The sequence below is a fragment of the Drosophila subobscura genome, chromosome J (assembly GCF_008121235.1).
Source record: "Drosophila subobscura isolate 14011-0131.10 chromosome J, UCBerk_Dsub_1.0, whole genome shotgun sequence".
NCBI classification, from domain to species: Eukaryota; Metazoa; Arthropoda; class Insecta; order Diptera; family Drosophilidae; genus Drosophila; species Drosophila subobscura.
Genome location: NC_048532.1, coordinates 991810 through 1015070, shown reverse-complemented (window position 1 = coordinate 1015070; position 23261 = coordinate 991810). Strand labels below are relative to the sequence as shown.

Sequence of the window (23261 nt, the reverse complement as noted above, 5' to 3'; positions counted from 1 at the left end):
GTACTGCCTGGCGTACAGCCGCTAGAAAGTAACTTGTGCGCACAAAATTTTCTTATCGGTTCCATACGAATATCATCCCTGAATTTTTTTGTTACCCTTTTTTTTGGTCTGAGTACTAGGCTTTATCGAGAGCAGAGTTTTGAAAGAATTGTTTTTGAACTTCACCATGCTAACCCTTTTGCTACGGTTTTCACAACTTCATATCTGAAAGAACAGTGTAATTATTTTTAAACCTTAACATTGTACATTGTATTTAATTGAATGTTTTATTTTTTTTTTTTTTTTGATATTTAATCGCTACAGCGCAATTGCTTGGTCGCAGAGATGAGTCCGCATTGACCAGGTACTTCAGTTTTGTGTTGAATATTATAAAAAGTTACTGCAAATTTTGAACTCAAAAAAGAGTTGTTTGCCGAACGAACACTAGAATTAGAATGAATGTTTTATTTAATGCTTTTTTATTCATGATTTTCATATTTTTCATCGGTATATTTAGCAATTGCAAGGTATATTTCGATACATATCTGAGGGCAGACGGTATATGTTTTTCGAAAAATCTCGGTCACACTGTACGCCAACCACGTGTTGTTTACTTTATCAAAAAAGTAAAACAACAAACAAATAAAGCAAGCCGATTATATTATGCGCGACAATACGCCACCGCATCGCCCAGTCTTTGAAGACGGCGACGATGAGATACTGGAGGAGATAGAGCTGGACGCGAATGCCGCACCTCCATTGGACGAGGAGGAGGATGAACTGGAGGAGGTAACGCTGGAGCAGCTGGAGGCACGTCTGGGCATTCACGACTACGGCGATGATGATATGGATGAGGAGTCCATCCGGGACAGGGAGCGCATTGCGAACATGAAGGATGAGGCGGTGCTCACGTTCCGCAGCCACACAGCGCCGGTCTTCGCGTGCAGCCTGCACCCTCAGTACAGCTGGGCGGTCACAGGAAGCGAGGACGATCTGGCCTTTGTGTGGGATACGAGCAGCGGGGAGGTGCTCTACAAAATCACCGACCATAAGGACACCGTCACCGAGGTGCACTTTAGTTACGATGGCGCTTACCTGGTAACGGGAGATCTGGCCGGCGAGATCAATGTCTTCAAAGTGAGCGAACTGCGCGAGGAGCGCCCCATCCTGACAAAGGTCTGGGAGTACTCCATGTCCGACATGTCCTGGCTCTTCTGGCATCGCGGTGCCCATGTGCTGCTGTCGGGCAGTGACAGCGGCGAGGTGTATGTCTGGCGCATTCCCAGCGGAGATTGCAAAATCCTAGCTGGTCAGGGGGCGCGGTGCGAGTCCGGAGAACTGAGCGGTGACGGCAAGAAGCTGCTAACGGCATATATGAATGGAGTCGTTAAGCTTTGGGACCTAAAGACCTGCCAAGTGCTCATGGAGGTGAACGAGCAGCACCCGATGGGCTTCGGCGAGATCACCCACGCTGTGGTGGCCTGTGAGCTCGACTCGCCCTTTTACATATGCGCCGAGGGAGGAGGTGAGATACTAATGGGACCGTCGACTAGTTGTCTCTCTAATCCAAACCAATTTAAAATTTAGGAAAGCTGCTATTCTGCACCAACAGTGGACCCATCAGTGTGGTGCAGTCGGAGCACGGCATCGAGTGCATTGCCTTTGCTCCCGCTTCGTCGGACTTGAAACTCTTTGCCTGCGGCTCGCTGGACGGCCACATATCCATATGGGACTACTCAAAGTATACGCTGCGCACTGTCTGCGAGAATCCAGTGCCTAACGATGGCGTCCTTAGGTGACTCTCCTCGCTGTCCTCGCCAGTTGATAAATGGTACTAATAGTGTTGTGTCTATTTCAGACTCAAATGGTTGAACGACAACACCATCCTGGCGGCCACATCGAACGGCAATCTGAATGCGTTCGATGCCCGCACAGGAACCCTGAAGTTCACCCTCACTGGACACTTTTATCACATCTACGAATTGGCCTACAAGCCTATGGATAACCAGCTGTTGTCCGTTTCTGAAGACACCACTGCCAAGATATTTAAGGTTCCGCCGCTGGGCGACTAAAGTAGGTGCTAGTAATGATTACGATCTGTTTCAGTGTATGTACATAAATAGACAATGCATATGAATGTAAAGGAGAAATTTAGTATAAATGTAAAAAGGGAGCAATGGTATAGGACCCCGCTCTTGAGGTGGGTGGCATGCGTGTCACGATGGTGGGGTGCCAGAGAGGCAGACACATACTCTCACACATGAGTATATGCATGTTCTTTTTTGTCTGTTCTCATTCACCTCACCCACACACAAGTGTCCGACAATTGTCAGACAAAAACAACACTTTTTTGGATTTACATATTCGTCTTTATTTTGTTGTTTTATTATTTTATTCAAGCTTTTCGCTTGGCAGTGCATGCCCCGCCAATAGCAAAGAGATTTCAGTCTGATTCGGGTTCTGAGTGCGTCTGGTTCTCCATAGAGCGGGTAAATCTCTTGGAGCTCTCAAGCCATTCGAAGTAATGCGAGGTTTCTAGGTAGCCTGGTCCGAAACCCATGATGGGACTTTAACAAATATATAGCCTAGATTAATAATGACTAAATACATATACATATTATTATTAATATAGTATAATATAGTGTATTAAAATATAAATATTAAGGTTGATCATGAAAACACACGACTCGTGGCATAATGGAAGCAACACACAACATATTAACGAAAATTGCATATGGAAGTGATCCATCATATTTCTCTTTTCACATGAGCATATATTCTGTGAATTTCAATGTGTGAGTTACGCGCAAAACTTGAAAAAAAACCCCCCGAACACAACAATAAAAGTCACACGAATTCACAGTAAATCAACTGCAAACGGGGGCCCGAAACCACTGCATAAATGCGGTTATGGTTGCGGACGCGGACGTGCACACTGGACAACATCGAGCTCTGTGTCTCTTACAATTAGATTACCAGAGGAGCAGAGCATAGACACAATAACCTGCAGAGGCGCTACATTTGTTTTGTTTATTAGCTGTGTTCTTTTTTATGCCGGGAGAGCTCTGATCGAGAAGCTAGTCCAGATACTCATAGGGGTACTAAAAGCACACAGAATACAATTGAATTATCACAGTTTGAAATGTCAGATGCACGCGCCTACGGTACGGGTCCGTTCCTCTATTTCCCCGTGCGCTCATCTAATCCAACTTTATTTATGATAATCCGCTCAAGTGTTTAACAAAAGTCCCACACATACATATGTACATACTTACATATGTGTATTATATGTACCCAAACATTAATGTGTGTAGCTATTTTCTGTGTAAAATACTTCCGAATCTGTAGTGCTAATCAGTGACAAGAATTTTTAACAACGCGAAAGAAGCCTCATGCGGAAGATCAAAGATATTGCATTGCCTACTCAGCGATTTTAGTGTGGTAGCGAACTCAAAGGCCTCAAGTGATTAACACTTAATATTTGATTCATGGATAAGCCACAAAGTTGTTCCTAAAAGTAGTTTAAGTCCGAAATCAGAAATCCTCAATATTATTTATTGATTAATAATAGATTAGATGCCAAGAGACTGCATTTCATTTATATCATATTAAAGGTCGTTGACTAACAGAATCTAATAAACTAAGAGCGATACCATTGTCTGAAGAGACAGCAGAGCGAAGAAACTTCTCTTTGGCGCCAAGTATTTTTGGCAGCAAAGTTCCCTGCTCCGGGCCTGAGGTCTATTGGTCGCAAGAAATTGAAATTCATGATGGTTCTTGCATCATTCGATAGAGAGTCCAAAGCATATTCCTCTGCCAGGGCGATGCGCTGTGTGCTAGAAACTGTTTGCCAAACACACAGATAGGATAGGCATAATGTGGAGCGACAGGTAAAGAGAAAACCTGGAGAGAGCCAAGCACCGCAACACCACAGCCGAGTGCAAAGCCATAGTTAGGCATGCCGTGCTCTGCGAGCAGCAGAGAGCGCGTCGCGGCAGAGGACCGGCAGCCAGACAGACGCAAGAACAGACGCAGACCCAGACAAGCTTCATAAAGGGGGCTAAAAATGAATTCCAAACTTACTTTGAACAGAGCGCGTGCATGGAGCGGTCGTCGACGACCCGGCCTGGAATTATTGAAGTTTATTTACAATACATGTGTACATATGTATGTATGTACATGGTAGTTTATTGTGGCCTGCACATGTTGTCTCTGTTATAGTTGATATCCATAGTGATTGAGGTAGCCCTCGAAGATGCCATGCCTCGACAGCGGACTCTTCCCCTTTGAAAGACACCACGTGTGTTTCCGATAAGCTACATTTCCATACATATGTATGTATGTACATACATATGTACATGTGCGAGAGACGAGTGATGTGTCGTGTGTGCGCGCGAGTATGAAATAGAACCGAAAACTGAATAAAAGCATTTGGAAGAGCGCGAAATAAAAATAACTGTATTTGAATCGACGGACGAGCTCCACGCTGGCACTGAGCACGCTGAAATTGTGCTGATAAAATAAGTAAAGCAACGCAAAACCCCATCGGGAGAACGATAAAAGCAATGGTTTTACAAAGGTTTACATAAAAAGTAAAAATAAAAGCAAGAACTCTCGCTATAGGAAACAGGAAATCCTAGAGATATTCAAGAACCCCTCACCAGCAACCCCTAATTCAAGTCTCTTTCTTGAGAAAAGCCCAAAACAAAGTTGTGTATAATGGCTCGTATTCAGGCGAGCGATTCTCTTATACCCCGACAAATTTTTGAGATGCCTCCCGCCGCCGAGCAGTTGAGCCGGGAGAACCAGTCCTCCATCGCAGATAGTGACAGCCAGGGCTCCGGCGTGAAGCTCAAGAAACAGATCGGCCTGCTCGATGGTGTGGCCATCATCGTGGGTGTCATCGTGGGCTCCGGCATCTTCGTCAGCCCCAAAGGTGTGCTCAAGTTTTCCGGCTCAATTGGACAATCGCTCATCGTCTGGGTGCTATGTGGTGTTCTCAGCATGGTCGGCGCTCTGTGCTACGCGGAACTGGGTGAGTAATGGGGCCGTCCATGTAAATCTTTGTTTGTTGCTGATAATACTCGTCTACTCGAAAGCCTTCGCCTGGTTGGCGGATCTGCGTTGCTGGCAGTTATTGGTTCCGGCTGATGACAGCACATTATGGGTCAGCATATGGAAAGTGGAGTAACATGTGGGAGAGGAGGGGCATTGTTTACATAGGTGAAAAGAGTGTAAGACATGCATGGTAGCACCTGAACGAAAAGCGCTGTGGTTAACAAAAATACTCATATGAGGTTAGGGCTAAACAGACCTTCCTACAATTGAATCTTTAATTTTATGAAAATCGAGATTTCTTACTGAAATATTAAAATCATCCCCAAAATGCAAAAGCTGCAAAAATTATAATGTACACTGTACATTATAACTGAAAACATGTGTAAATGTACATGCATTTGTACATAAGTATGTATGTACATATGTACATATACATATACTCCCCTTTTTTTGTAGATTCTCTGAGCAATTTCTCGGGAGAATCGTTTTAAAAATGGAAATTAGTTCAGCTTCATCAAGATGACCTCTTCAACGGACACATCAAATCAGTTCCCCGACAAACTGTTCTGTTAAATGGAATCAGAGGGGGAGATGCAGAAAAGAATAAGAGTCACACACAACATTGAATTGGAACAGTGAACACTCGCTCTACAGACTTTCATTCCCAAAATAACAGAAAATAAAAGAGCTTAAAATTACCCTACTCGACAAAATCGATCTTTTATATACCCGGTACTCGAAGAGTAAATAGGGTATATTGTATTTGTGCGAATAACGGTTGTATGTAACGCACAGAAGGAAACGTTTCCGACCCCATAAAGTATATATATTCTTGATCAGTTCTCAGAGACTATAAGAGCTAGAGCCACCAAATTTTGGCACCAGACTGCTGTATGCTCACACTGAAACCAGTGTATTTTAAAAATGAGCCCCGCCCCCTTCCGTCCCCGCAAAAGGGCGAAAACCATTCCGTAGAGAATGACCCTATCTATCAGATCACCAAATTGGGATACGATTGGATCATTATTATAGCCACAATGAAGAAATTAATTTGCAGAGGCCAAACCCACCCCGTCCCGCAGCTTATATTTGTTTTTTACACATTGTCTCATTCACACTCTGCTTCGCGCAGTGTATGGCCTCTGCCCCTGACACGTCTCTGCCTATGCCGCGACTCTGCCCTGACTCTGCAAAGTGTGTCTATAGGGGAGGGTGGCGAGCTAAAGGAGCGTGTTGGCGTGAGTAGTGTTGTTGATGTAGATGACAGATGAAGAAAAAATGCAAAATTTGATAAATAACCGCTAAGTTGCAGATGTAGTACTGAGTGCCGGGTATAAAAGTTGTGACGCGTAAGAAGCGTCTCACACGTCCCTTCTCGTTTCTGCTTCGAACCAAGCCGACTTTTTCTGGTTTACTGAGGACACAACATTATGTTAAAGAACAATGGTATTAATTCTATGGCAAAACTTTTTTTTAAGAATTTTTCAAGTCTGGTAACAGTTTTTTAGAGGTACATCTTACATCTGGTTATAATGAACTTATCCTTTCTGTAAAGCTGATGAATGCATATATGTACATATAATGTACATACAAACACTTTGTGGCTTTGGCTTACCGTTTGAAAAATATTAAGCTTTGAAATGCAAAACTTTTGATTTGATTGCTTTTTTTTACCAAATTTTGGTTTTAAAATCAAAGGAAAAGTCGAGAAAACTAAAGTTAAGTATCTTAGATCTGGTTATAAAGAACTTTTTTTACCCGGTACTCGAAGAGTAAATAGGGTATATTTTATTTGTGGGGAATAACGGGTGTATTTAACGCACAGAAGGAAACGTTTCCGACCCTATAAGGTATATTTATTGTTGACCAGCATCAATAGCCTAGTCGATAGAGCTGTCTGTCCGTCCGTCCGTCCGTCCGTCTGTCCGTCCGTCTTGTTGATCGCCTGGATCTCAGAGTCAATAAAACCTAGAGCCACCAAATGTTGCATCCATACTTCTGTATGCTCACACTGTTACAAGTGTATTTCAAAAGTGAGCCCCACCCCCTTCCGCCTTGGCACCTCCCAAACCTACAACTTTGAAGAAAAATCCGATTAGTCTCACACGTCCCTTCTCGTTTTTTTTTCGAATTTTACATTTAACATGTAATCTACATCTTTCATCTACATCTACATACCTTCTCACGCCAACACGCTCCTTTAGCTCGCCCCCTCCCCTAGAGCCACACACTGCAGAGACACGGCAGAGGCAGCACACTGCAGAAGCAGAGTGTGAATGAAAAAATGTAATAAAAAAAACAACAAAAGCTGCTGGACGGGGTGGGTTTAGCCACTGCAAATTTCTTCATTGTGGCTATAATAATGATCTTATCTGATCCCAAATCGGTAATCTGATAGATATGGTCATTCCCTACGGAAGTGGTTTTTAGTTTTCTTTTATCTTCAAAATTGTAGCTTTGGGAGGCTTTCGCCCTTTTGCGGGGGCGGGGCTAATTTTTGGAAAGCACTGGTTTCAGTGTGAGCATACCGTTTGGAGGCAAAATTTGGTGGCTCTAGCTCTTTTAGTCTCTGAGAACTAGCCGACAAACAAGACGGACAGACGGACAGACAGACATGGCTATGCTGATCAAGAATATATATACTTTATGGGGTCGGAAACGTTTCCTTCTGTGTGTTACATACATCAACTTTGTGCACAAATACAATATACCCTATTTACTCTTCGAGTACCGGGTATAAAAAATGTGAAATGTAAAATTCGAAGAACAAACGAGAAAACCTAGCGGTTTTGTGTCAAATTTAAAAATTGTTCTTCAGCTGTCATCTACATGTACAACACTTCTCACGCCAACAGGCTCCTTTAGCTCGCCCCCTTCCCTAGAGCCACACACTGCATACAACCGTTACATACAACCGTTATTCGCACAAATACAATATACAAACAACAAAAGCTGCGGGACGGGGAGGGTTTAGCCACTGCAAATTAATTTCTTCATTCTTCAAAGGGTCCTTCCCTACGGAATGGCGTTTTTATACCCGGTACTCGAAGAGTAATTAGGGTATATTGCATTTGTGCGAATAACGGTTGTATGTAACGCACAGAATGAAACGTTTCCGACCCCATAAAGGATATATATTCTTGATCAGCATCAATAGCCGAGTCGATAGAGCCATGTTTTTTTTTTTTGTATGTATAGGAGGGACAAGCATTGAAAGCCAATAAGTGTAGGACTTGGAATTACCTCACCCACTAAATACCCCCCTACTCTCCGTATCCCTCTCGCGGTACGACCGTTAAGCATTACTTCGCGAGGGGGAGATGGCATGAAAGCCGTCACTAGATCCTATCTAGGATTTGAATTTCGATTCCGCTGTCTTTCAGCGCGACGCAAGGATTGGATGATCTCTGCAGCGTAGGTGCTCACGGCATCCCAATTGTTTTGCGAGCTAAGTAGGATAGCCATTAAGTCATTGACTATAAATGGCCTCCCAATGTCTAGGCTTAGCTCTTCCCGGTCAGCAGAGAATCTTGGACAGACAAAAAATACATGTTCAGCGTCTTCTAGGGATTGCATGGTCTTCGATGGTGGTTCCAACGGCGAGAAGGTCAATTGGCGCCATGCCGTCCAATACTAGGGCCGCATCTTCGGAGACGGTGCGGTAAGCACTAAGGACTCAGTGCACATCTTCGGTCGGCTGCTTTGCAGGTGCGGCTGTACGTTGGGAGCTCCATAGCTGGTGCCCATATTTGAGCAGCGTACATAATGATGGCTCTGACGACAGAGCAGATGAGCAGTCTGCTCCTCTGTCTTGGACCGCCGATGTTGGCCATTATGCCGCATAGCACGCTTGCTGCCCTGCCGGCTTTGACTCCGGTTGCTTCCAGGTGCTGCTTGAAGCTAATCCTGTGGTCCAGAAGGACTCCCAGGTACTTGATAGCCGGGGACGAATCGATTTCGTCTGTTCCAACAACCACTCTGGCTGTCTCTACCTTTTTCCTGGTGCTAATCAGGACCGATTCGGGTTTGTGCGCTGCTAGGCTGAGGCCATTTTCCTGGAGCCAGCACATCACTCGTCTGACTGTCTCGTTCGTGTTCTCCTCTACTTCTGTCAGGGTTTTATGTACCGCTACTACCGCGATGTCGTCTGCGAAGCCAACGATGCTGCAGCCGGCTGGTGTGTCCAGTCGTAGGATGCCATCGTACATGACATTCCACAGAAGCGGGCCGAGAACAGACCTCTGTGGAACGCCTCCTGTAACTTGCCGTCGTTTTTGTCCCGTCGAGGTGTCGAACAGCAACACTCTGTTTTTAAAATAGCTAACTACTATGCTCACCAGGTACTCAGATACACCAATTCTGGAGAGGGCGGCAATGATGCTTGGCCACCTCGTAGAGTTAAAGGCATTTTTTACATCTAGTGTAGTTACCAGGAAGTACTTCTTGGTGCAACCGTGCCATCTCTTCCCAGCTTTGGCTTCGCGGGCTTTACCCACCACTGCTCTGATCGCGTCGGTGGTGCTTCTCCTCTTCCTAAAGCCGAATTGGAGTTCAGATAGTCCCTGTAGGCTGTCTATTTCCGCTTCTAACCGATTTGCGATGATTCGCTCGAACAGCTTCCGTTACGCTGATCATGCACAGAGGCCTGTATCCAGCCGGGTCTTCGGGGTCCTTTCCAGTCTTTGGTAGAAGCACGAGCCTCTGGAGCTTCCAGCCCGTGGGGATGACTTGCTCCTGCAGGCATTGGTTAAAGGTCTTCGCTATCGCTTCCGGGTATGTTATGGCTATCGTCCGGACTGCTATGGCGGGTATACCGTCGGGCCCTGGCGCTTTGCCGATCTTCATGCTCTTAGCCGCATTTAAAAGCTCTTCCGCACCGATCTGTGGAGGTGTGGGGATCTCCCGGTGTCTGGGCACGTAGGCTAGTTCCTGTTGTGTGGGGAACAGTGCATCCACGATTCTGGACAATAATTCCAGGCAGGTGGGCATTACCTTGCGCGCCAGCTTGCCCATCACCATCTTGTAGGCTAGGCCAAAAGGCTGCAGGTCTGCCTCCTTGCAGAGATCCTTCCAGAAGTTTGCTTTGCTTCGTTTGATCTCCTTGGTGAGATGTGCCCCTTGTTGGTGGTAGATGGAGTGCGCTTCTGCCGCTTCCTGGGCTGCTTGGGGGTCTTGTGGTCTCCGCCTTGCCCTTTTCATGGTCCTCTGGTAGCCGCGTCTTGCGCAGATCCGCTATTTCCTGCGAACACCAGTGCACTGGCTTTCGCTTCCTTCCTCCCATTTGCTTTTTTACCATGGCGGCTTCGCAGGCAGTTTCCATTGCTGTACCTAGCGATTTTGCCTGCTGCTCTGCATTTCCGTGTATACTTTCGCTGCTATGCCGGAACTTGAGGAGCAGGCACTGGGTGTCCATGTCCTCCGTTTTCCAAGCTGTGCGCTTTATGGTTGCGGTCCGTCTGGTGGGTCCGTCGTCGATACAGCACGTTATGGCCCGGTGGTCACTATGCGTATATAAACTTGCGACTTTCCAGGTGGCACTCCGTGCAAGTTGGGGGCTGGCGAATGCGACGTCGAGTATCGATCCACGGTCACCCTTTACGTATGTTTGTGTACTTCCTTTATTCAGGAGCACCACGCTCAAGGTCGCGAACACGTCAAGTAGGACGCTTCCGCGTGCGTTTGTCCTTGTGCTTCCCCACTCGGTCGCCCATGCGTTGAAATCGCCAGCAATGATCACTGGGGAACGACTGCGTGCATCTTCCGCTAGGTCTTCGAGTATGCTGGCGAACTCATCCAGTTGTATGCTTGGGGCAATGTAGCAGCGGTATATGTGGATGCCGGCAATCTTTGCTCTTACGTACCCCACTGACGTATGACGGGCGCTTAAGCCTTGTGGCGATGTTCCACAGCTCCAGATAGCTGCTCCATAATTAAAGTTTGTATTCTGTATCCATAGGTCTTGTAGCATCGCTAGGTGTGGCTCACTCAAGATGGCGACGTCGACGTCCTCTTCTCTCACTGGCTGCATGAGCAGGTCCTGTGCCGCTCTGCAGTGGTTCAAATTAAGCTGCAGGAACTTAATTTTGCCCATTAGTGTGTGTATTTGCTGCCTTGACATATATAGGGCATGCCCTACTGAGGGTGCCATGTGCAGTGTCTTCTAGCCCTGATCTTGTGCATAAGATGCAGGCGGCATCTGTTTGCAGTCCCTCGAGTTGTGCTGCGTACCTCCACAATTAAAGCATTTGCTTGTTTCGTCGTGGCTACTCCTGCATCTTGCCGCGATATGTCCAAATGCTAGGCACTTGAAGCACCTCCTGGGTTCGTTCTTCTGCCGGATCCGGCATACCGACCATCCAATGCGAACTTTTCCCTCATGGGTAGAAGAATATTCGCCGTCAGCGTTCCACGGTAAGCTTTCCGGAGTTTCGGGACTGACTCGGTCGGCGAGTCTCCGCCTATCTTAGCGAATATGGCTTCGAGCACTTCTTCCGGCGTTGTCCACTCCGATATGTCCCTGACCTCAATCAGAACCTTCTCGGAGATAGCCTTGACCTCAGCAATATTGCCCACCTTCGTCTGGACTGCCTTGAGTAGTTTTGCAGTGGCGCCGTCCCCGTGCTTCCCCATCTGTAGGAGGAGCTCCCCTGCCGCGGTTCGTCGAATTGCGGATACCGAGTCTCTGAACTCGAGGATCGCTTTGTCGGACTTCACCGCCCTGAGTACCCCAGCATAAGACTCCTGGTCTTTGCACTTAACGACCAGTGCATCTGGCCTCTGTGCTCTCCTGAGCGAAAACCTCCCAAATCTAAAATTTTCCAAATTGGGATCCGATTGGATCATTATTATGGCCACAATGAAGAAATTAATTTGCAGTGGCAAAACCCACCCCGTCCCGCAGCTTATATTTGTTTTTTGCACATTCTCTCATTCACACTCTGCTTCTGCCTCTGACACGTCTCTGCCTCTGCCGCGTCTCTGCCCTGACTCTGCAGTGTGTTGCTCTAGGGGAGGGTGGCGAGCTAAAGGAGCGTGTTGGCTTGAGCAGTGTTGTTGATGTAGATGACAGATGAAGAAAAAATTTAAAATTTGACAAATAACCGCTAAGGTGCAGGTGTAGTACTGAGTGCCGGGTATAAAAGTTGTGACGCGTAAGAAGCGTCTCACACGTCCCTTGTCGTTAGTTTTCTTTTATCTTCAAAATTGTAGGTTTGGGAAATATTTTTGAAATACACTTGTAACAGTGTGAGCATACAGAAGTATGCATGCAAAATTTGGTGTTTCTAGCTTTTATAGTCTCTGAGATCCAGGCGCTAAACAAGACGGACGGACAGACAGACATAGAATCGGCTATTGACGCTGATCAAGAATGTATATACTTTATGGGGTCGGAAACGTTTCCTTCTGTGCGTTACATACAACAGTTATTCGCACAAATACAATATACCCTATTTACTCCTCGAGTACCGGGTATAACAATAAGGTACAGATAAACTAACTGAGTACCAGGTTCCTACTCGTACTCATTATACTCGTAACTCGTGTTGATTTACCAATAAATTGATTATCAGTTAAGTATATAATTCTAATAATAAATCATAAATGCATATATCCAATATGTTTTATGAATAATCCACAGTCTTCGTTGAACCTACTGTTAAAATCATTCTTATTCTCTCTCAATGATTTTTACTACTATATCTTCTCTTGCTTTAGGCACTATGATACCCAAATCCGGAGGAGATTACGCCTATATTGGAACAGCCTTTGGTCCGCTGCCTGCGTTTCTTTACCTATGGGTTGCCCTGCTTATTCTGGTTCCCACGGGCAATGCGATCACGGCCCTGACTTTTGCACAGTACCTTCTGAAGCCCTTCTGGCCCTCCTGCGAGGCGCCCGCTGAGGCCGTACAGCTGCTGGCGGCTGCCATGATATGTAAGTTTGTGGAAATAGCCTAGAATAATGAATAATGGAACAATAATGATAATCCATCGAGGAAGATACGTGTACTAATTGTGATTGACACTTGCTCTTAGGTGTGCTGACTGTGATAAACTGCTACAATGTTAAGTGGGTGACACGTGTGACTGACATATTCACAGGAACCAAGGTGGTGGCCCTTCTGGTTATTGTCGGAGCGGGCGTCTGGTACTTGGCGGATGGCAATACGGAGCATTGGGATAAGCCCTTCAGCGGGGGCAATCTTTCTCCGGGATACATTGCTCTAGCGTTCTACAGTGGCCTCTTCTCCTACTCCGGCTGGAATTACCTTAACTTTGTCACTGAGGAGCTGAAGGACCCCTATCGCAACCTACCCAAAGCCATTTGCATCTCCATGCCGTTAGTGACGATCATCTATATGGTCACGAACGTTGCTTACTTTTCGGTGCTGTCCACCGACGAAATACTTTCATCGGATGCGGTGGCAGTCACCTTTGGGGACAAGATGCTAGACTATATGTCTTGGGTGATGCCCTTTGCAGTAGCCTGCTCGACTTTTGGATCGCTAAATGGCGCCATTTTTGCATCGTCTAGGCTGTTCTTCGTAGGGGCACGCAACGGACACCTACCAGCAGCCATTTCTCTCATCAATGTTAACTGTCTTACGCCAGTGCCATCGCTGATATTCCTGGTGTGTCCCACTTGATGCTATCCCAATAATTAAAATAGTTTATAATTTATCTTTCTCATCCTTCAGGGCGTTCTCACCCTCTTGTTGCTGTTCATCAAGGACACCTACGTGCTAATTAACTACGTCAGCTATGTGGAGGCCCTGTTCACGCTTATCTCGGTATCGGGACTGCTGTGGCTGCGCTACAAGCAGCCCAAGGCGGAGCGACCCATTCGGGTCAACCTGGCACTGCCGATCATCTATCTGATCGTTTGCCTCTTCCTGGTGATATCCTCGTGCTCGCAATCGCCCTATGAAGTCGGCATTGGCACAATAATCATCCTGTCCGGCATTCCGATCTACTATCTGACCATTCACCATCCGGTCAAGTGGCTGGCGGACACCTCGCAGTCCATCAATCTGTGGTGCTCCAAGTTCTTTATTTGTATGCCCAATCAGGAAAAGTTCGATTAGAGATTGAGGAGAGGAGGAAAGGTGCCTTCAGCGAATGCATCAATCAATCAATCGGGCCCAAGTCTCAAGCTATCGCTAAGTTAGGCTAGAAATATTGAAAATTTTAATTCTACGCACAACATTACGGAAGTGTTATTGTAAATAACTCAAAGGCATTCTGGCAGCAGAACTTTGCGCGAATTTTTATTATTACTTATTCATATTATATATATTATTTGTCTCTCTTCCACAACAAAAAAGAGTTCCTCGGAACAGCAGCAAAGAAAAGACAAAACCAATACTTTAACAATTTTTACATAGTATTTAAGAGGAAATTTAAAATTTATTTTATTATATTCGAAGTAACTTTTGCAAAATGTAAAAACCGAATTTCTTCTGTGTAAGGATTAAATTACAAATAAATGCCAGAGTAAAGTGAATGAGCGTGCTGGTAGTAAGGCGCTAAGCAAAATAAAGCTTCCCGAAAAGCTCCGCCCAAACACAGTAAGTAAGTAAGTGGCTGGCGCGTGCGCAGAGCCATGGTGAGAGAGATAAAGAGAGACAGATATGTGGCGAGCGAGAAGCACGTTCCTTTCCGTTGTATAGAAACGCTGCGTCGGCAAAACCGTCATTTCAAAAAGACCGTTGAGCGGGATAGGCAGTCGTCGAAACTGAACGCACGAAAGACGATCAGCCCCCAGTAGGGTTCAGCTTTACGTTCAATAAAGTTTACCACATAAGTGTTCAGTTATTGAAATGGCCCCTAAACCTGTGCTAATTGTCCGCCTCCTGTGCCTCGTTGCACTGCTAGGAATGGCACACACCTCCTTGGAGTACAACCGCTACCTGGAGAAAATATTCCAAAAGTACGGGGATGGCGGGACCATCAACTTTGAGGTAAAAACAACAACAACAACAAAAACAACCGCCCATCCAACTAGTCTTGTAAACACACACAAAGAGGGGAAATATGAGCCGAGGTAAACAAAGCCGGACACGTACTCTGGCGCTTTTTGCTGATGTTATGGCTAACAATTAGTGAGTTTTTGTGGACCGGGCATCGTGCACCATGGGTCAGCTAAGAAAGAAAACTGGTAATCGGTATAAGAAGGTGACACGGGGTAGGAGAAACAATAAATTAGTGTACGGCAAATATTTGAGTATTGTGAAAGTGAAACATTTCTGTGCATTTCAACAACAGTTATAATCGCATCACTGCATTTAACCTGAAATCTTTATGGACACACAACCCTATCACAACTACGAGGGGGTGCTAGGGTAGCAGTCGCCCACTTCGTCGCCATCGCCGTTGCCTCTCTCTTTCCCTCTCTTATGGAACTCATGACAGAAACGTGGAGACTTTATTGCGGGCATTATCATAAATTTAATCAAAATCCAGACACAAACACACGTTGTGTTATACACTCCCGAGACTTGAGCATCCAGCATGGACGGCACAGTACCCCTTCACGTAGACCTGCTTGTATCCAAAACAAGATTAAAAGATTACTGCGATAAGAGCAATTCCCCTGGGGGAAGATAACCCAAAAGCTGACGAGTTCTAAATCTAAAGGCTGGTCCGTTGGCCCCAGGCCAAGAACAGGCTCCACCTAAAACTTTCGCAATGCAACGAGGTTGTGCTTATGGACTCCATAGTTAGAGAGGGGCTTCCTGGAAATTGGCATTACTCATGCGTAGCGCTACGCAAAACGTTTTGTCCATTTAAATGCCAGGTTACTAAAAAGTTTCTACGCACTCGGCATACTAACAGAGTCGGGCGACGCGTGGCCCCCTCATCCGCCACAGCCATATGCTAGGTGAGGAGAGGGTATTCTGTTCACATTCTAAAATCTCAATTTCAATGGCAAATTATGCCGAGTTCTTGGCACACAAAGAATTTTTCTGAATGAAAGTATAAACGAGAAGGAGCGTGTGAGACGCGACACAGCTTTTTTACCCGGTAATCAGTCAGTATATCTGTACCTTAATTGTTCTTTTATTTTTATTTTAAATTTTACATTTTTTCCACAAATGTCAAGTACATCTACACGACGGACAGACAGACATGGCTATATCGACTCGGCTATTGAAGCTGATCAAGAATAAATAGACCTTTTTGGGTCGGAAACGTTTCCTTCTGTTCGTTACATATATATGTATATACATCCAGTACCGGATATAATAAAGATCAAAGGATTTGATTTTTTTTTTTTTTTTTTACTTTTCCTGAGTTTTTAAAGTTAAAATTTCGTAAAAAAAAATACTGCACAAAAATTATTATTTTTAAACCCGGTACTCGAAGAGTAAATAGAGTATATTGTATTTGTGCGAATTGTTTGCGGTTGTTTGTAACGCACAGAAGAAAACGTTTCCGACCCCATAAAGGATATATATTCTTGATCAGTATTAATAGCCGAGTCGATAGAGCCATGTCTGTCTGTCCGTCTGTCCGTGTTGTTGAGCGCCTGGATCTCAGAGACTATAAAAGCTAGAGCCACCAAATTTTGCATCCATACTTCTGTATGCTCACACTGTTACATGTGTATTTAAAAAATGATCCCCGCCCCCTTCCGCCCGCAAAAGGGCGAAAACCATTCCGTAGAGAATGACCATATCTATCAGATCACCAAATTGGGATTCGATTGGAGCATTATTATAGCCACAATGAAGAAATTAATTTGCGGTCGCTGCCTCTGACACGTCTCTGCCTCAGTCTCTGCCGCGTCTATGCCATGACTCTGCAGTGTGTTGCTCTAGGGGAGGGTGGAGGAGCGTGTTGGCGTGAGCAATGTTGTTGATGTAGATGACAGATGAAGAAAGAATATAAAATTTGACAAACAACCGCTAAAGTGCAGATGTAGTACCGGGTATAAAAGTTGTGACGCGTAAGAAGCGTCTCACACGTCCCTTCTCGTTTTATTATACATAGGATATTGAAGTAATTTTTACAATGTGGAAAGCAGGCCAGATTTCGAGCTAAATACATACCTAGTAAAAAAATACTGTGAGATCCATTAATATACTAAGATTGATAAACAGCTTTCAGCTGTCATTTGCTGTTACTAAATTAAATGCATATTTGAAGAAAAGAAAGTTATATTATTCAATAATTATTCAATGTTATAAACACTATCCTTACAGGGTCTCGAGCATTTAATGTACAGCTTGAACCTGGGCCAGATCGAGTTCGACCCCTCGCACACTATCGATGAGCATCGACCCCGAGGGTACTCCAATGAAACGAAAGCAAGCACTAATGGCACCTACTTTGACAAGCAGATCAAAGCCAATGCCACCGGCGACGAATCTCTGGATGTGCAGATATCATCAAAGACCTCAAATAACTCAACGTCGGGGCCTGCGGTTCCAGAGTTTCTAGAAATACACGACCCCAAGCATCGGCATCCGAGGGAGAGCAGCGGTGAGTATTTCCCCCTTAACTCTATGGATCTGCATTACACTACTCGACACGATTTTGCCGCTTTGATCCAGACCAACTTTTTATGAAACATATGGGGCTTAGGAATGGTTTGATGATTATTTTTCTCTTTCTATGTCAGAACTTTTTTTAAAGAATTTTTAAAATCTGGTATATTTTTTTAACCCATTTTTTAGAATTAGTGCTTATTTTTTTTAAACAACTCAAGCGTCTTACATCTGGTTGTAGTGAACTTAGTCATTCTATAAAACTAATGAATGCATCTATAAAGTATATAATACTTTGTAGTTTTAGCTTACCGTTTGAAAATTATTAAGCTTTAAAATTCAAAAATGTTGATTTTTGTAAGATTATTTTAAAGAAATTTGTACTTATAAAGCTCGGGAAAAGTTGAACAGGTTAAACAGTTTTAGCTCCTCCGTCTCTCCATAGACTTTGACGAGTAATACCTTAAATGACGCCCAATTAATGCATCTGTTCATAAAAAAATATATTTTTTTGTTGTCTTTTTTTCTCGAGTTTTTAAAGTCGACATTTCCCAGACGGTTAGCCAAAACTGCAAAATTTTTGGGTACACTTTATAGATGCATTCATCCGCTTTATAGAATGGCTAAGTGCACTACAACCAGATGTAAGATACTTAATGTACATAAATATGTACATATGTATGCATATACTCGTAATAAATTCAATTATGCTATCCATCTCGTTTCGATGAGAGGAAGTTCGTCTGTAAATGAGACCTTGTCGCATAAATACTTAAGATACGCTACCTCTAAGAAAGACGTCATTAAAAAAAATACCAGATATAATATAAATCTGTAAAAAAAAGTTCTGACATAGAAACAACCATAATCTTTAAAAAAAAATGTAAAGCCCTTAGTCTATAAGAAAAAATCGGTTTGGTTAAAGCGAAAAAAAAAGTTGGATTTTGTCGAGTAGTGCTATCAAACACCTGAGTATTTGCACTCATCAGAGTTGCCTGACAATTCCACAGATACGAGTAGACCAAGCAAAGACAGCACTGCCATAAACAGTAGGAGAGAAGTCCCCTCCATGACCATGATGGTATCTATAAGAAACATAAACATGAGATTATGTACATACAGATTATATTATTCAACTATGACAATAATGAGCCAGTGACAACCACAGAGAATTACCTGAGAGACAATTCCAATTAAGTCGTAGAGAAATTCTCAAGCCCCAATATAAATAGGAGCAACGGGGACCTACTCTACAATTGCATATGTGTGTACATACATAGCATAACAAATGTACCTCAATTGGCCAGCTTCCAAGTTCAAGTCACTGCAGGGGCAGGGGCACCGGCATCTACTAACACACATATGTATGTATGTACATAAATATGTACATATGTATGCATATACTCGTAATAAATTCAATTATGCTATCCATCTCGTTTCGATGAGAGGAAGTTCGTCTGTAAATGAGACCTTGTCGCATAAATTAAACGACCCGACACGATTTGTCCGATTCGAACCACGTTTACTTTTCTGAAATATATGGGATTAGAAAGGATTTGATTAAATTTTTTGTATTCTTTCTTCTTCTCTTTTATTTAAACTCAAAACCCGAGTGCTGCATTCATCGGCTATATAGATCGGCTAATTTCAGCCAGATGTAAGATACTAAAATTATGTGAGAAAAGAAGCGCTACCTCTAAAAAAAAGCGTTAAAAAAATATCCGATTTTAAAAATTCTATAAAAACAAGGTCTGCCATACCAAAAAATATAAACATTGTTCTTTACAAAAAATTGAAGCCCTCACTCTATCAGAAAAAGTCGCTTTGGTTCGAAGCGGAAAAAAATAAGTTCAATTTTGTCGGGTAGAGTTATCTGAAAATGTACGGGCATCGTATCTAGTTCTCCTTTTGCGCAGTGCAATGCCATGGCAAATCAGCTGGTGGGAAAAATCCTTGTCCACAAAGCGATAAAGCGATAATCGACCCCATTATGTACGCGGAAGTGGAAAACAAATTGTCGTATAAAAACAATCATCCATCAACAAGGAGGAGCTAGAACAAGTGCCTTTTCAGCTGTTGCTGTTCACCTTACTGGATTCGGCGAGATTTGTCGGTTATGGAAATGTACACAAACATTCAAACGGCTCTCCATAAACAGTTAGCACCAAGCAGGGGTGATACAACTCATGAATCGTTCCTACAAGCGAATCGGGTGATTCGTAATTGCTCGTAATTGTATGCTTAGAATGATTAAGTTCACACTAACCTCTTATGTTTACCAGCTAGTGTAAATATTAATAAGTAATATGAGTATTTAACAATAAAAAATAATACACTCTATTGAATTTTTAGTTGATGGCAGACCATGGCCTGCAGCCGCCTGCTTGTCGCCGAAGCTTTTGCTCTCCCTGATTGTGGACCACAATGATCTACACAGAAACATTATCTACCGGAAGCTGATCAGTAAGGGCTCCACCGTTCCGACGGAGACCACTCACAACTCTGATGAGGAGTACAACAACTTCATCAACTCGGTACGGATCACCCCCAGAGCATTCATGAAGCTTTGTCCAGCTCTATTGGCCCAAATCGACGGAGGTGTGTGTGCTCAGCCAGCTCCACGTTTGCAAATACTTCAGGATAAAAACCAAAAGATCTGGGATGGTAGGTCAACAGGGCTTCCACACAGCTCTCTCAAGCGGTACATGGGCTAACCATTTCCCCTCTTTCAGCTTGGATCTATGCCAGTATATCCATGTTTGTACTCTCTGCATGCGGTCTACTTGGCATTCTCCTGGTGCCTTTGATGAAAACGACAGCTTATCAGGAGATTCTCAAGTTTCTGGTATCCATAGCCGTGGGCACATTGGCCGGAGATGCTCTGATGCACTTGCTGCCTCACGCTCTCTTCAAAGAGGAGAAGCACGAGCAGGCCCTAGGCGAGGGTCACGCGATGAGTGTCGCACACAAGCACAGCAATGAAGCGGCCCTGCTGTGTGGTTGTTCCTTTCTGGCCGCCCTGTTCATGTTCACGCTAGAAAACGTAATTCCGCTGCTGAAGGGCGATCGGCAGATCATCGGGCACAGCCATGGACATGGGCACAGTCATGGCCACTCTCATGGCCAGCAGGTGGAGAAGGCAGTTCCAGAGATACCGGCTTCACGTGAGCTTAATGTAATGCTGCAGGAGACGAAGCTGGACGCAAAGTCAGCAGAGCGGCCGCTCACTCCTGTGGCCTTTATGGTCATCATTGGCGATGGACTGCACAATCTCACCGATGGCTTAGCCATTGGTGCCGCATTTGCCAGTGATCCTGTTACAGGTCTGGCCACAGCATTCGCTGTTCTATGTCACGAGCTACCGCACGAGTTGGGCGACTTTGCACTTCTTCTGCAGACGGGTGTCTCCGTGAGGCGGGCCATTTACATGAACCTGGTTAGCTCGGTTCTAAGTTTTGTTGGCATGGCTGTAGGTCTGTTTATTGCCGGCATTGGAGATGGAATGACGCAATGGATTTATGCAGCCACCGCAGGCTCCTTCCTATACATTGCCTTTGCCGATCTGGTGCCCACAATGAGTGTGGCCCACAGCACGGAGATGGCGAAGGATCCAAAGGGTATTCTAATCCAGGTATTCGGCATATTCCTGGGCGGACTGATCATGTTGATCATTGCCCTGAACGAACACGACCTGGAAGGACTGTTTAAGAGCTTCTAGACATTCCAGAAGACACGTTCAGAATCTTAAACTAGGTACTGCGGAAATGCATCTGTTTTTTTCTTATCGATAGTTAACTTTAAGCATTTTTGAAATCTCCACTTGAGTGAGAGACATCTTCCTCATCATCCCAAGCTTATACAAACAACTTTAAGCCGAATGTTGTCATAGCAAATAGGCTAAAAAGATATTTTTGGCTAGTTTTAAGACGGAAAGTAATCGTTAATCGATTTCCAATGTCATCCATAGGGTTATGTTGCCCCGTTTAATAACGAATTAGTTGCTCTTTAATGAGTTACCTGTTAACACTTATTGTATAGCTTTTATCGATTAAAGATCTGTTTAAGATAACTGCAATTGTTGTTGCTCCTCAAAAGGTTCATGGGGCAAGCGAGCGGGGTTCTGCAAAGATTAAATATGAACATGGAGATCGACTTCGCCTATTAGTGAGTTCTCACCAGCTTCTGCGATCGCTCCTCCAGCAAGCCATATGCAACGTGACTCAACTTGAAGCCACAAGGCAGGGCCACGCCTTGGATGCGATAGAAGGCTCCTGCTGACCCTTCATCGGCTAACTTGTGGGCCGCCGAGACAGTGCACTTGCCTAGGAAGTGAGTGGAGGCCACCATGGGACCACGTGAGATGTCAATGTGGTCCCCCAGGCGGTACAGACTCACTCGCCCATTATTCTGTTGCGCGATACTCGGCAATTGTTCGCTCTTGTATTTAGAATCCTTAAAAATCTCCTGGGCAATCTCTTGCTGAACGTCCAAGCGTTCGATGCGCAAATCCTGGGCCGCCAGTCTGATCATTTCAGCCGAGATGGCTCGCATTTCCGACTTCGATGGCTGCCAGTTTTGGGTCTCTAGCACGATATCGTGGATAAAGCTACCAGACTTGACTGTGATAAAGATTCGTGTGACGAGAGATCTACATAATATTAGCATTGGATTTACTGTTTGGTCCCGGGAAGCTGTGCAATTGGAGGTTCGCTTCCGTCTTAAATGCCCGCGTCAAAGCAGCGCCCAGCATGAAGCTGCATGTACGCCAGAAGGCTCTGCAACAGGGGAACATAAATGAGCATCATAGATGATCAGACTCAATTACGCCATATCCTTACTTGTTGACCACATGCGGCTCGGAGACATTAAAGTTGAGCAGCTGCAAGGTGCACGACTCCTGCAGGGGCCGGTGCATATCCCACGGAACACTACCATCGATTAGGGCCAGAGCAGAGCGTCTGCAGTGTCCCTCACTCAAGTGCTGAGCACAGTTGAATGGCGTGGAGATATGGTTGTTCATCACCAGAGTCACATCCTCGGGCAAGCCCAAATAACGAACCTCGATCTTGTCAATACGGCCAACGGCGTCCCGTTGCCGGCGCTGCTCCTGTGCAAACAGTTCATTCCGAGAGGCAATCGACGCGGAAAAGTTTGCTGCAAGTAAATGTGTATATTCAATTAATCAAAGCATGACATACTTCTGGACTTTTCCGCCATTTTCCAGTTGAGCATGTCCCCACTGAGGCTAGAGCCGCCTCATTAAACGTTAAGCCCACAACGACATTTAGTAAAAACACACTTGAATTGCTTTTGATCAATAAAAGTGGCAGCAATTAAGTATACATACCTTTAGTTCTGTATTGCTGGAATTGCCTTAGGGCACACCAGCTTGTTTTATGTAATTTTGTAGCCCTAGACATGTTTTTTACTATTTATTTTCGTACCAGTGTGACCGGGAATAAATCCGCGATAAAATATACCTACACCGTCAAATATACCGAAATATATTTATCCATTTTCTAAATATCCGATGGTATATAATGGTACAGATGGCATCATCCAAATCAGCCGATAGTATTTTGTGGTATTCGATGGTATGTTTCTGGCAGCTCGACAATCTATATTTGTTTTGTATTGCGCGGGGTACCTAGCAAACAGAGAGTAAAGTCTCAATAAAACGGAGGCAAGAAAGCCGTTGAAGTTGAGAGATAAATGACCACCGTGCTTCTCAACG

The 23261-nt window shown here is 44.6% G+C and overlaps 4 protein-coding genes across 4 annotated transcripts; 3 read left to right on the top strand and 1 right to left on the bottom strand.

The window, feature by feature from the left end:
* Positions 1-549: 549 nt before the first annotated feature.
* LOC117895740 (angio-associated migratory cell protein) lies at positions 550-2125 on the top strand. Its single transcript, XM_034803607.1, has 3 exons — positions 550-1504; positions 1567-1774; positions 1838-2125. Exons 1-3 carry the CDS (start codon positions 643-645, stop codon positions 2049-2051), a joined length of 1284 nt encoding a protein of 427 aa, XP_034659498.1. The 5' UTR covers positions 550-642; the 3' UTR covers positions 2052-2125.
* Positions 2126-4072: 1947 nt separating this feature from the next.
* Positions 4073-14478, top strand: LOC117895739 (Y+L amino acid transporter 2). Its single transcript, XM_034803606.1, has 4 exons — positions 4073-5014; positions 12754-12972; positions 13074-13669; positions 13736-14478. Exons 1-4 carry the CDS (start codon positions 4699-4701, stop codon positions 14120-14122), a joined length of 1518 nt encoding a protein of 505 aa, XP_034659497.1. The 5' UTR covers positions 4073-4698; the 3' UTR covers positions 14123-14478.
* Positions 14479-14720: 242 nt separating this feature from the next.
* LOC117895738 (zinc transporter foi) lies at positions 14721-21596 on the top strand. The gene is made up of 4 exons (XM_034803605.1): positions 14721-14998; positions 17243-17522; positions 19880-20191; positions 20260-21596. Exons 1-4 carry the CDS (start codon positions 14858-14860, stop codon positions 21243-21245), a joined length of 1719 nt encoding a protein of 572 aa, XP_034659496.1. The 5' UTR covers positions 14721-14857; the 3' UTR covers positions 21246-21596.
* LOC117895742 (39S ribosomal protein L39, mitochondrial) lies at positions 21505-23015 on the bottom strand. The gene is made up of 5 exons (XM_034803608.1): positions 22875-23015; positions 22366-22681; positions 22202-22302; positions 21704-22146; positions 21505-21647 (listed from the first exon to the last, which is right to left on the bottom strand). Exons 1-5 carry the CDS (start codon positions 22945-22947, stop codon positions 21588-21590), a joined length of 993 nt encoding a protein of 330 aa, XP_034659499.1. The 5' UTR covers positions 22948-23015; the 3' UTR covers positions 21505-21587.
* Between the last annotated feature and the right edge of the window lie 246 nt (positions 23016-23261).

Bases quoted from the DNA above. Each gene is read 5' to 3' on its own strand.
- LOC117895740 (XM_034803607.1), top strand. From the start codon at position 643: ATGCGCGACAATACGCCACCGCATCGCCCAGTCTTTGAAGACGGCGAC. The intron at 1,505-1,566 runs GTGAGATACTAA...TTTAAAATTTAG, and splicing joins CATATGCGCCGAGGGAGGAG to GAAAGCTGCTATTCTGCACC. The intron at 1,775-1,837 runs GTGACTCTCCTC...TGTCTATTTCAG, and splicing joins CCTAACGATGGCGTCCTTAG to ACTCAAATGGTTGAACGACA.
- LOC117895739 (XM_034803606.1), top strand. From the start codon at position 4,699: ATGGCTCGTATTCAGGCGAGCGATTCTCTTATACCCCGACAAATTTTT. The intron at 5,015-12,753 runs GTGAGTAATGGG...CTCTTGCTTTAG, and splicing joins TCTGTGCTACGCGGAACTGG to GCACTATGATACCCAAATCC. The intron at 13,670-13,735 runs GTGTGTCCCACT...CTCATCCTTCAG, and splicing joins TGCCATCGCTGATATTCCTG to GGCGTTCTCACCCTCTTGTT.
- LOC117895738 (XM_034803605.1), top strand. From the start codon at position 14,858: ATGGCCCCTAAACCTGTGCTAATTGTCCGCCTCCTGTGCCTCGTTGCA. The intron at 14,999-17,242 runs GTAAAAACAACA...CTATCCTTACAG, and splicing joins GCGGGACCATCAACTTTGAG to GGTCTCGAGCATTTAATGTA. The intron at 20,192-20,259 runs GTAGGTCAACAG...CCCCTCTTTCAG, and splicing joins AAACCAAAAGATCTGGGATG to CTTGGATCTATGCCAGTATA.
- LOC117895742 (XM_034803608.1), bottom strand. From the start codon at position 22,947: ATGTCTAGGGCTACAAAATTACATAAAACAAGCTGGTGTGCCCTAAGG. The intron at 22,303-22,365 runs GTAAGGATATGG...CCCCTGTTGCAG, and splicing joins GAGCCGCATGTGGTCAACAA to AGCCTTCTGGCGTACATGCA. The intron at 22,147-22,201 runs GTAAATCCAATG...TCTTTATCACAG, and splicing joins CAGCTTCCCGGGACCAAACA to TCAAGTCTGGTAGCTTTATC.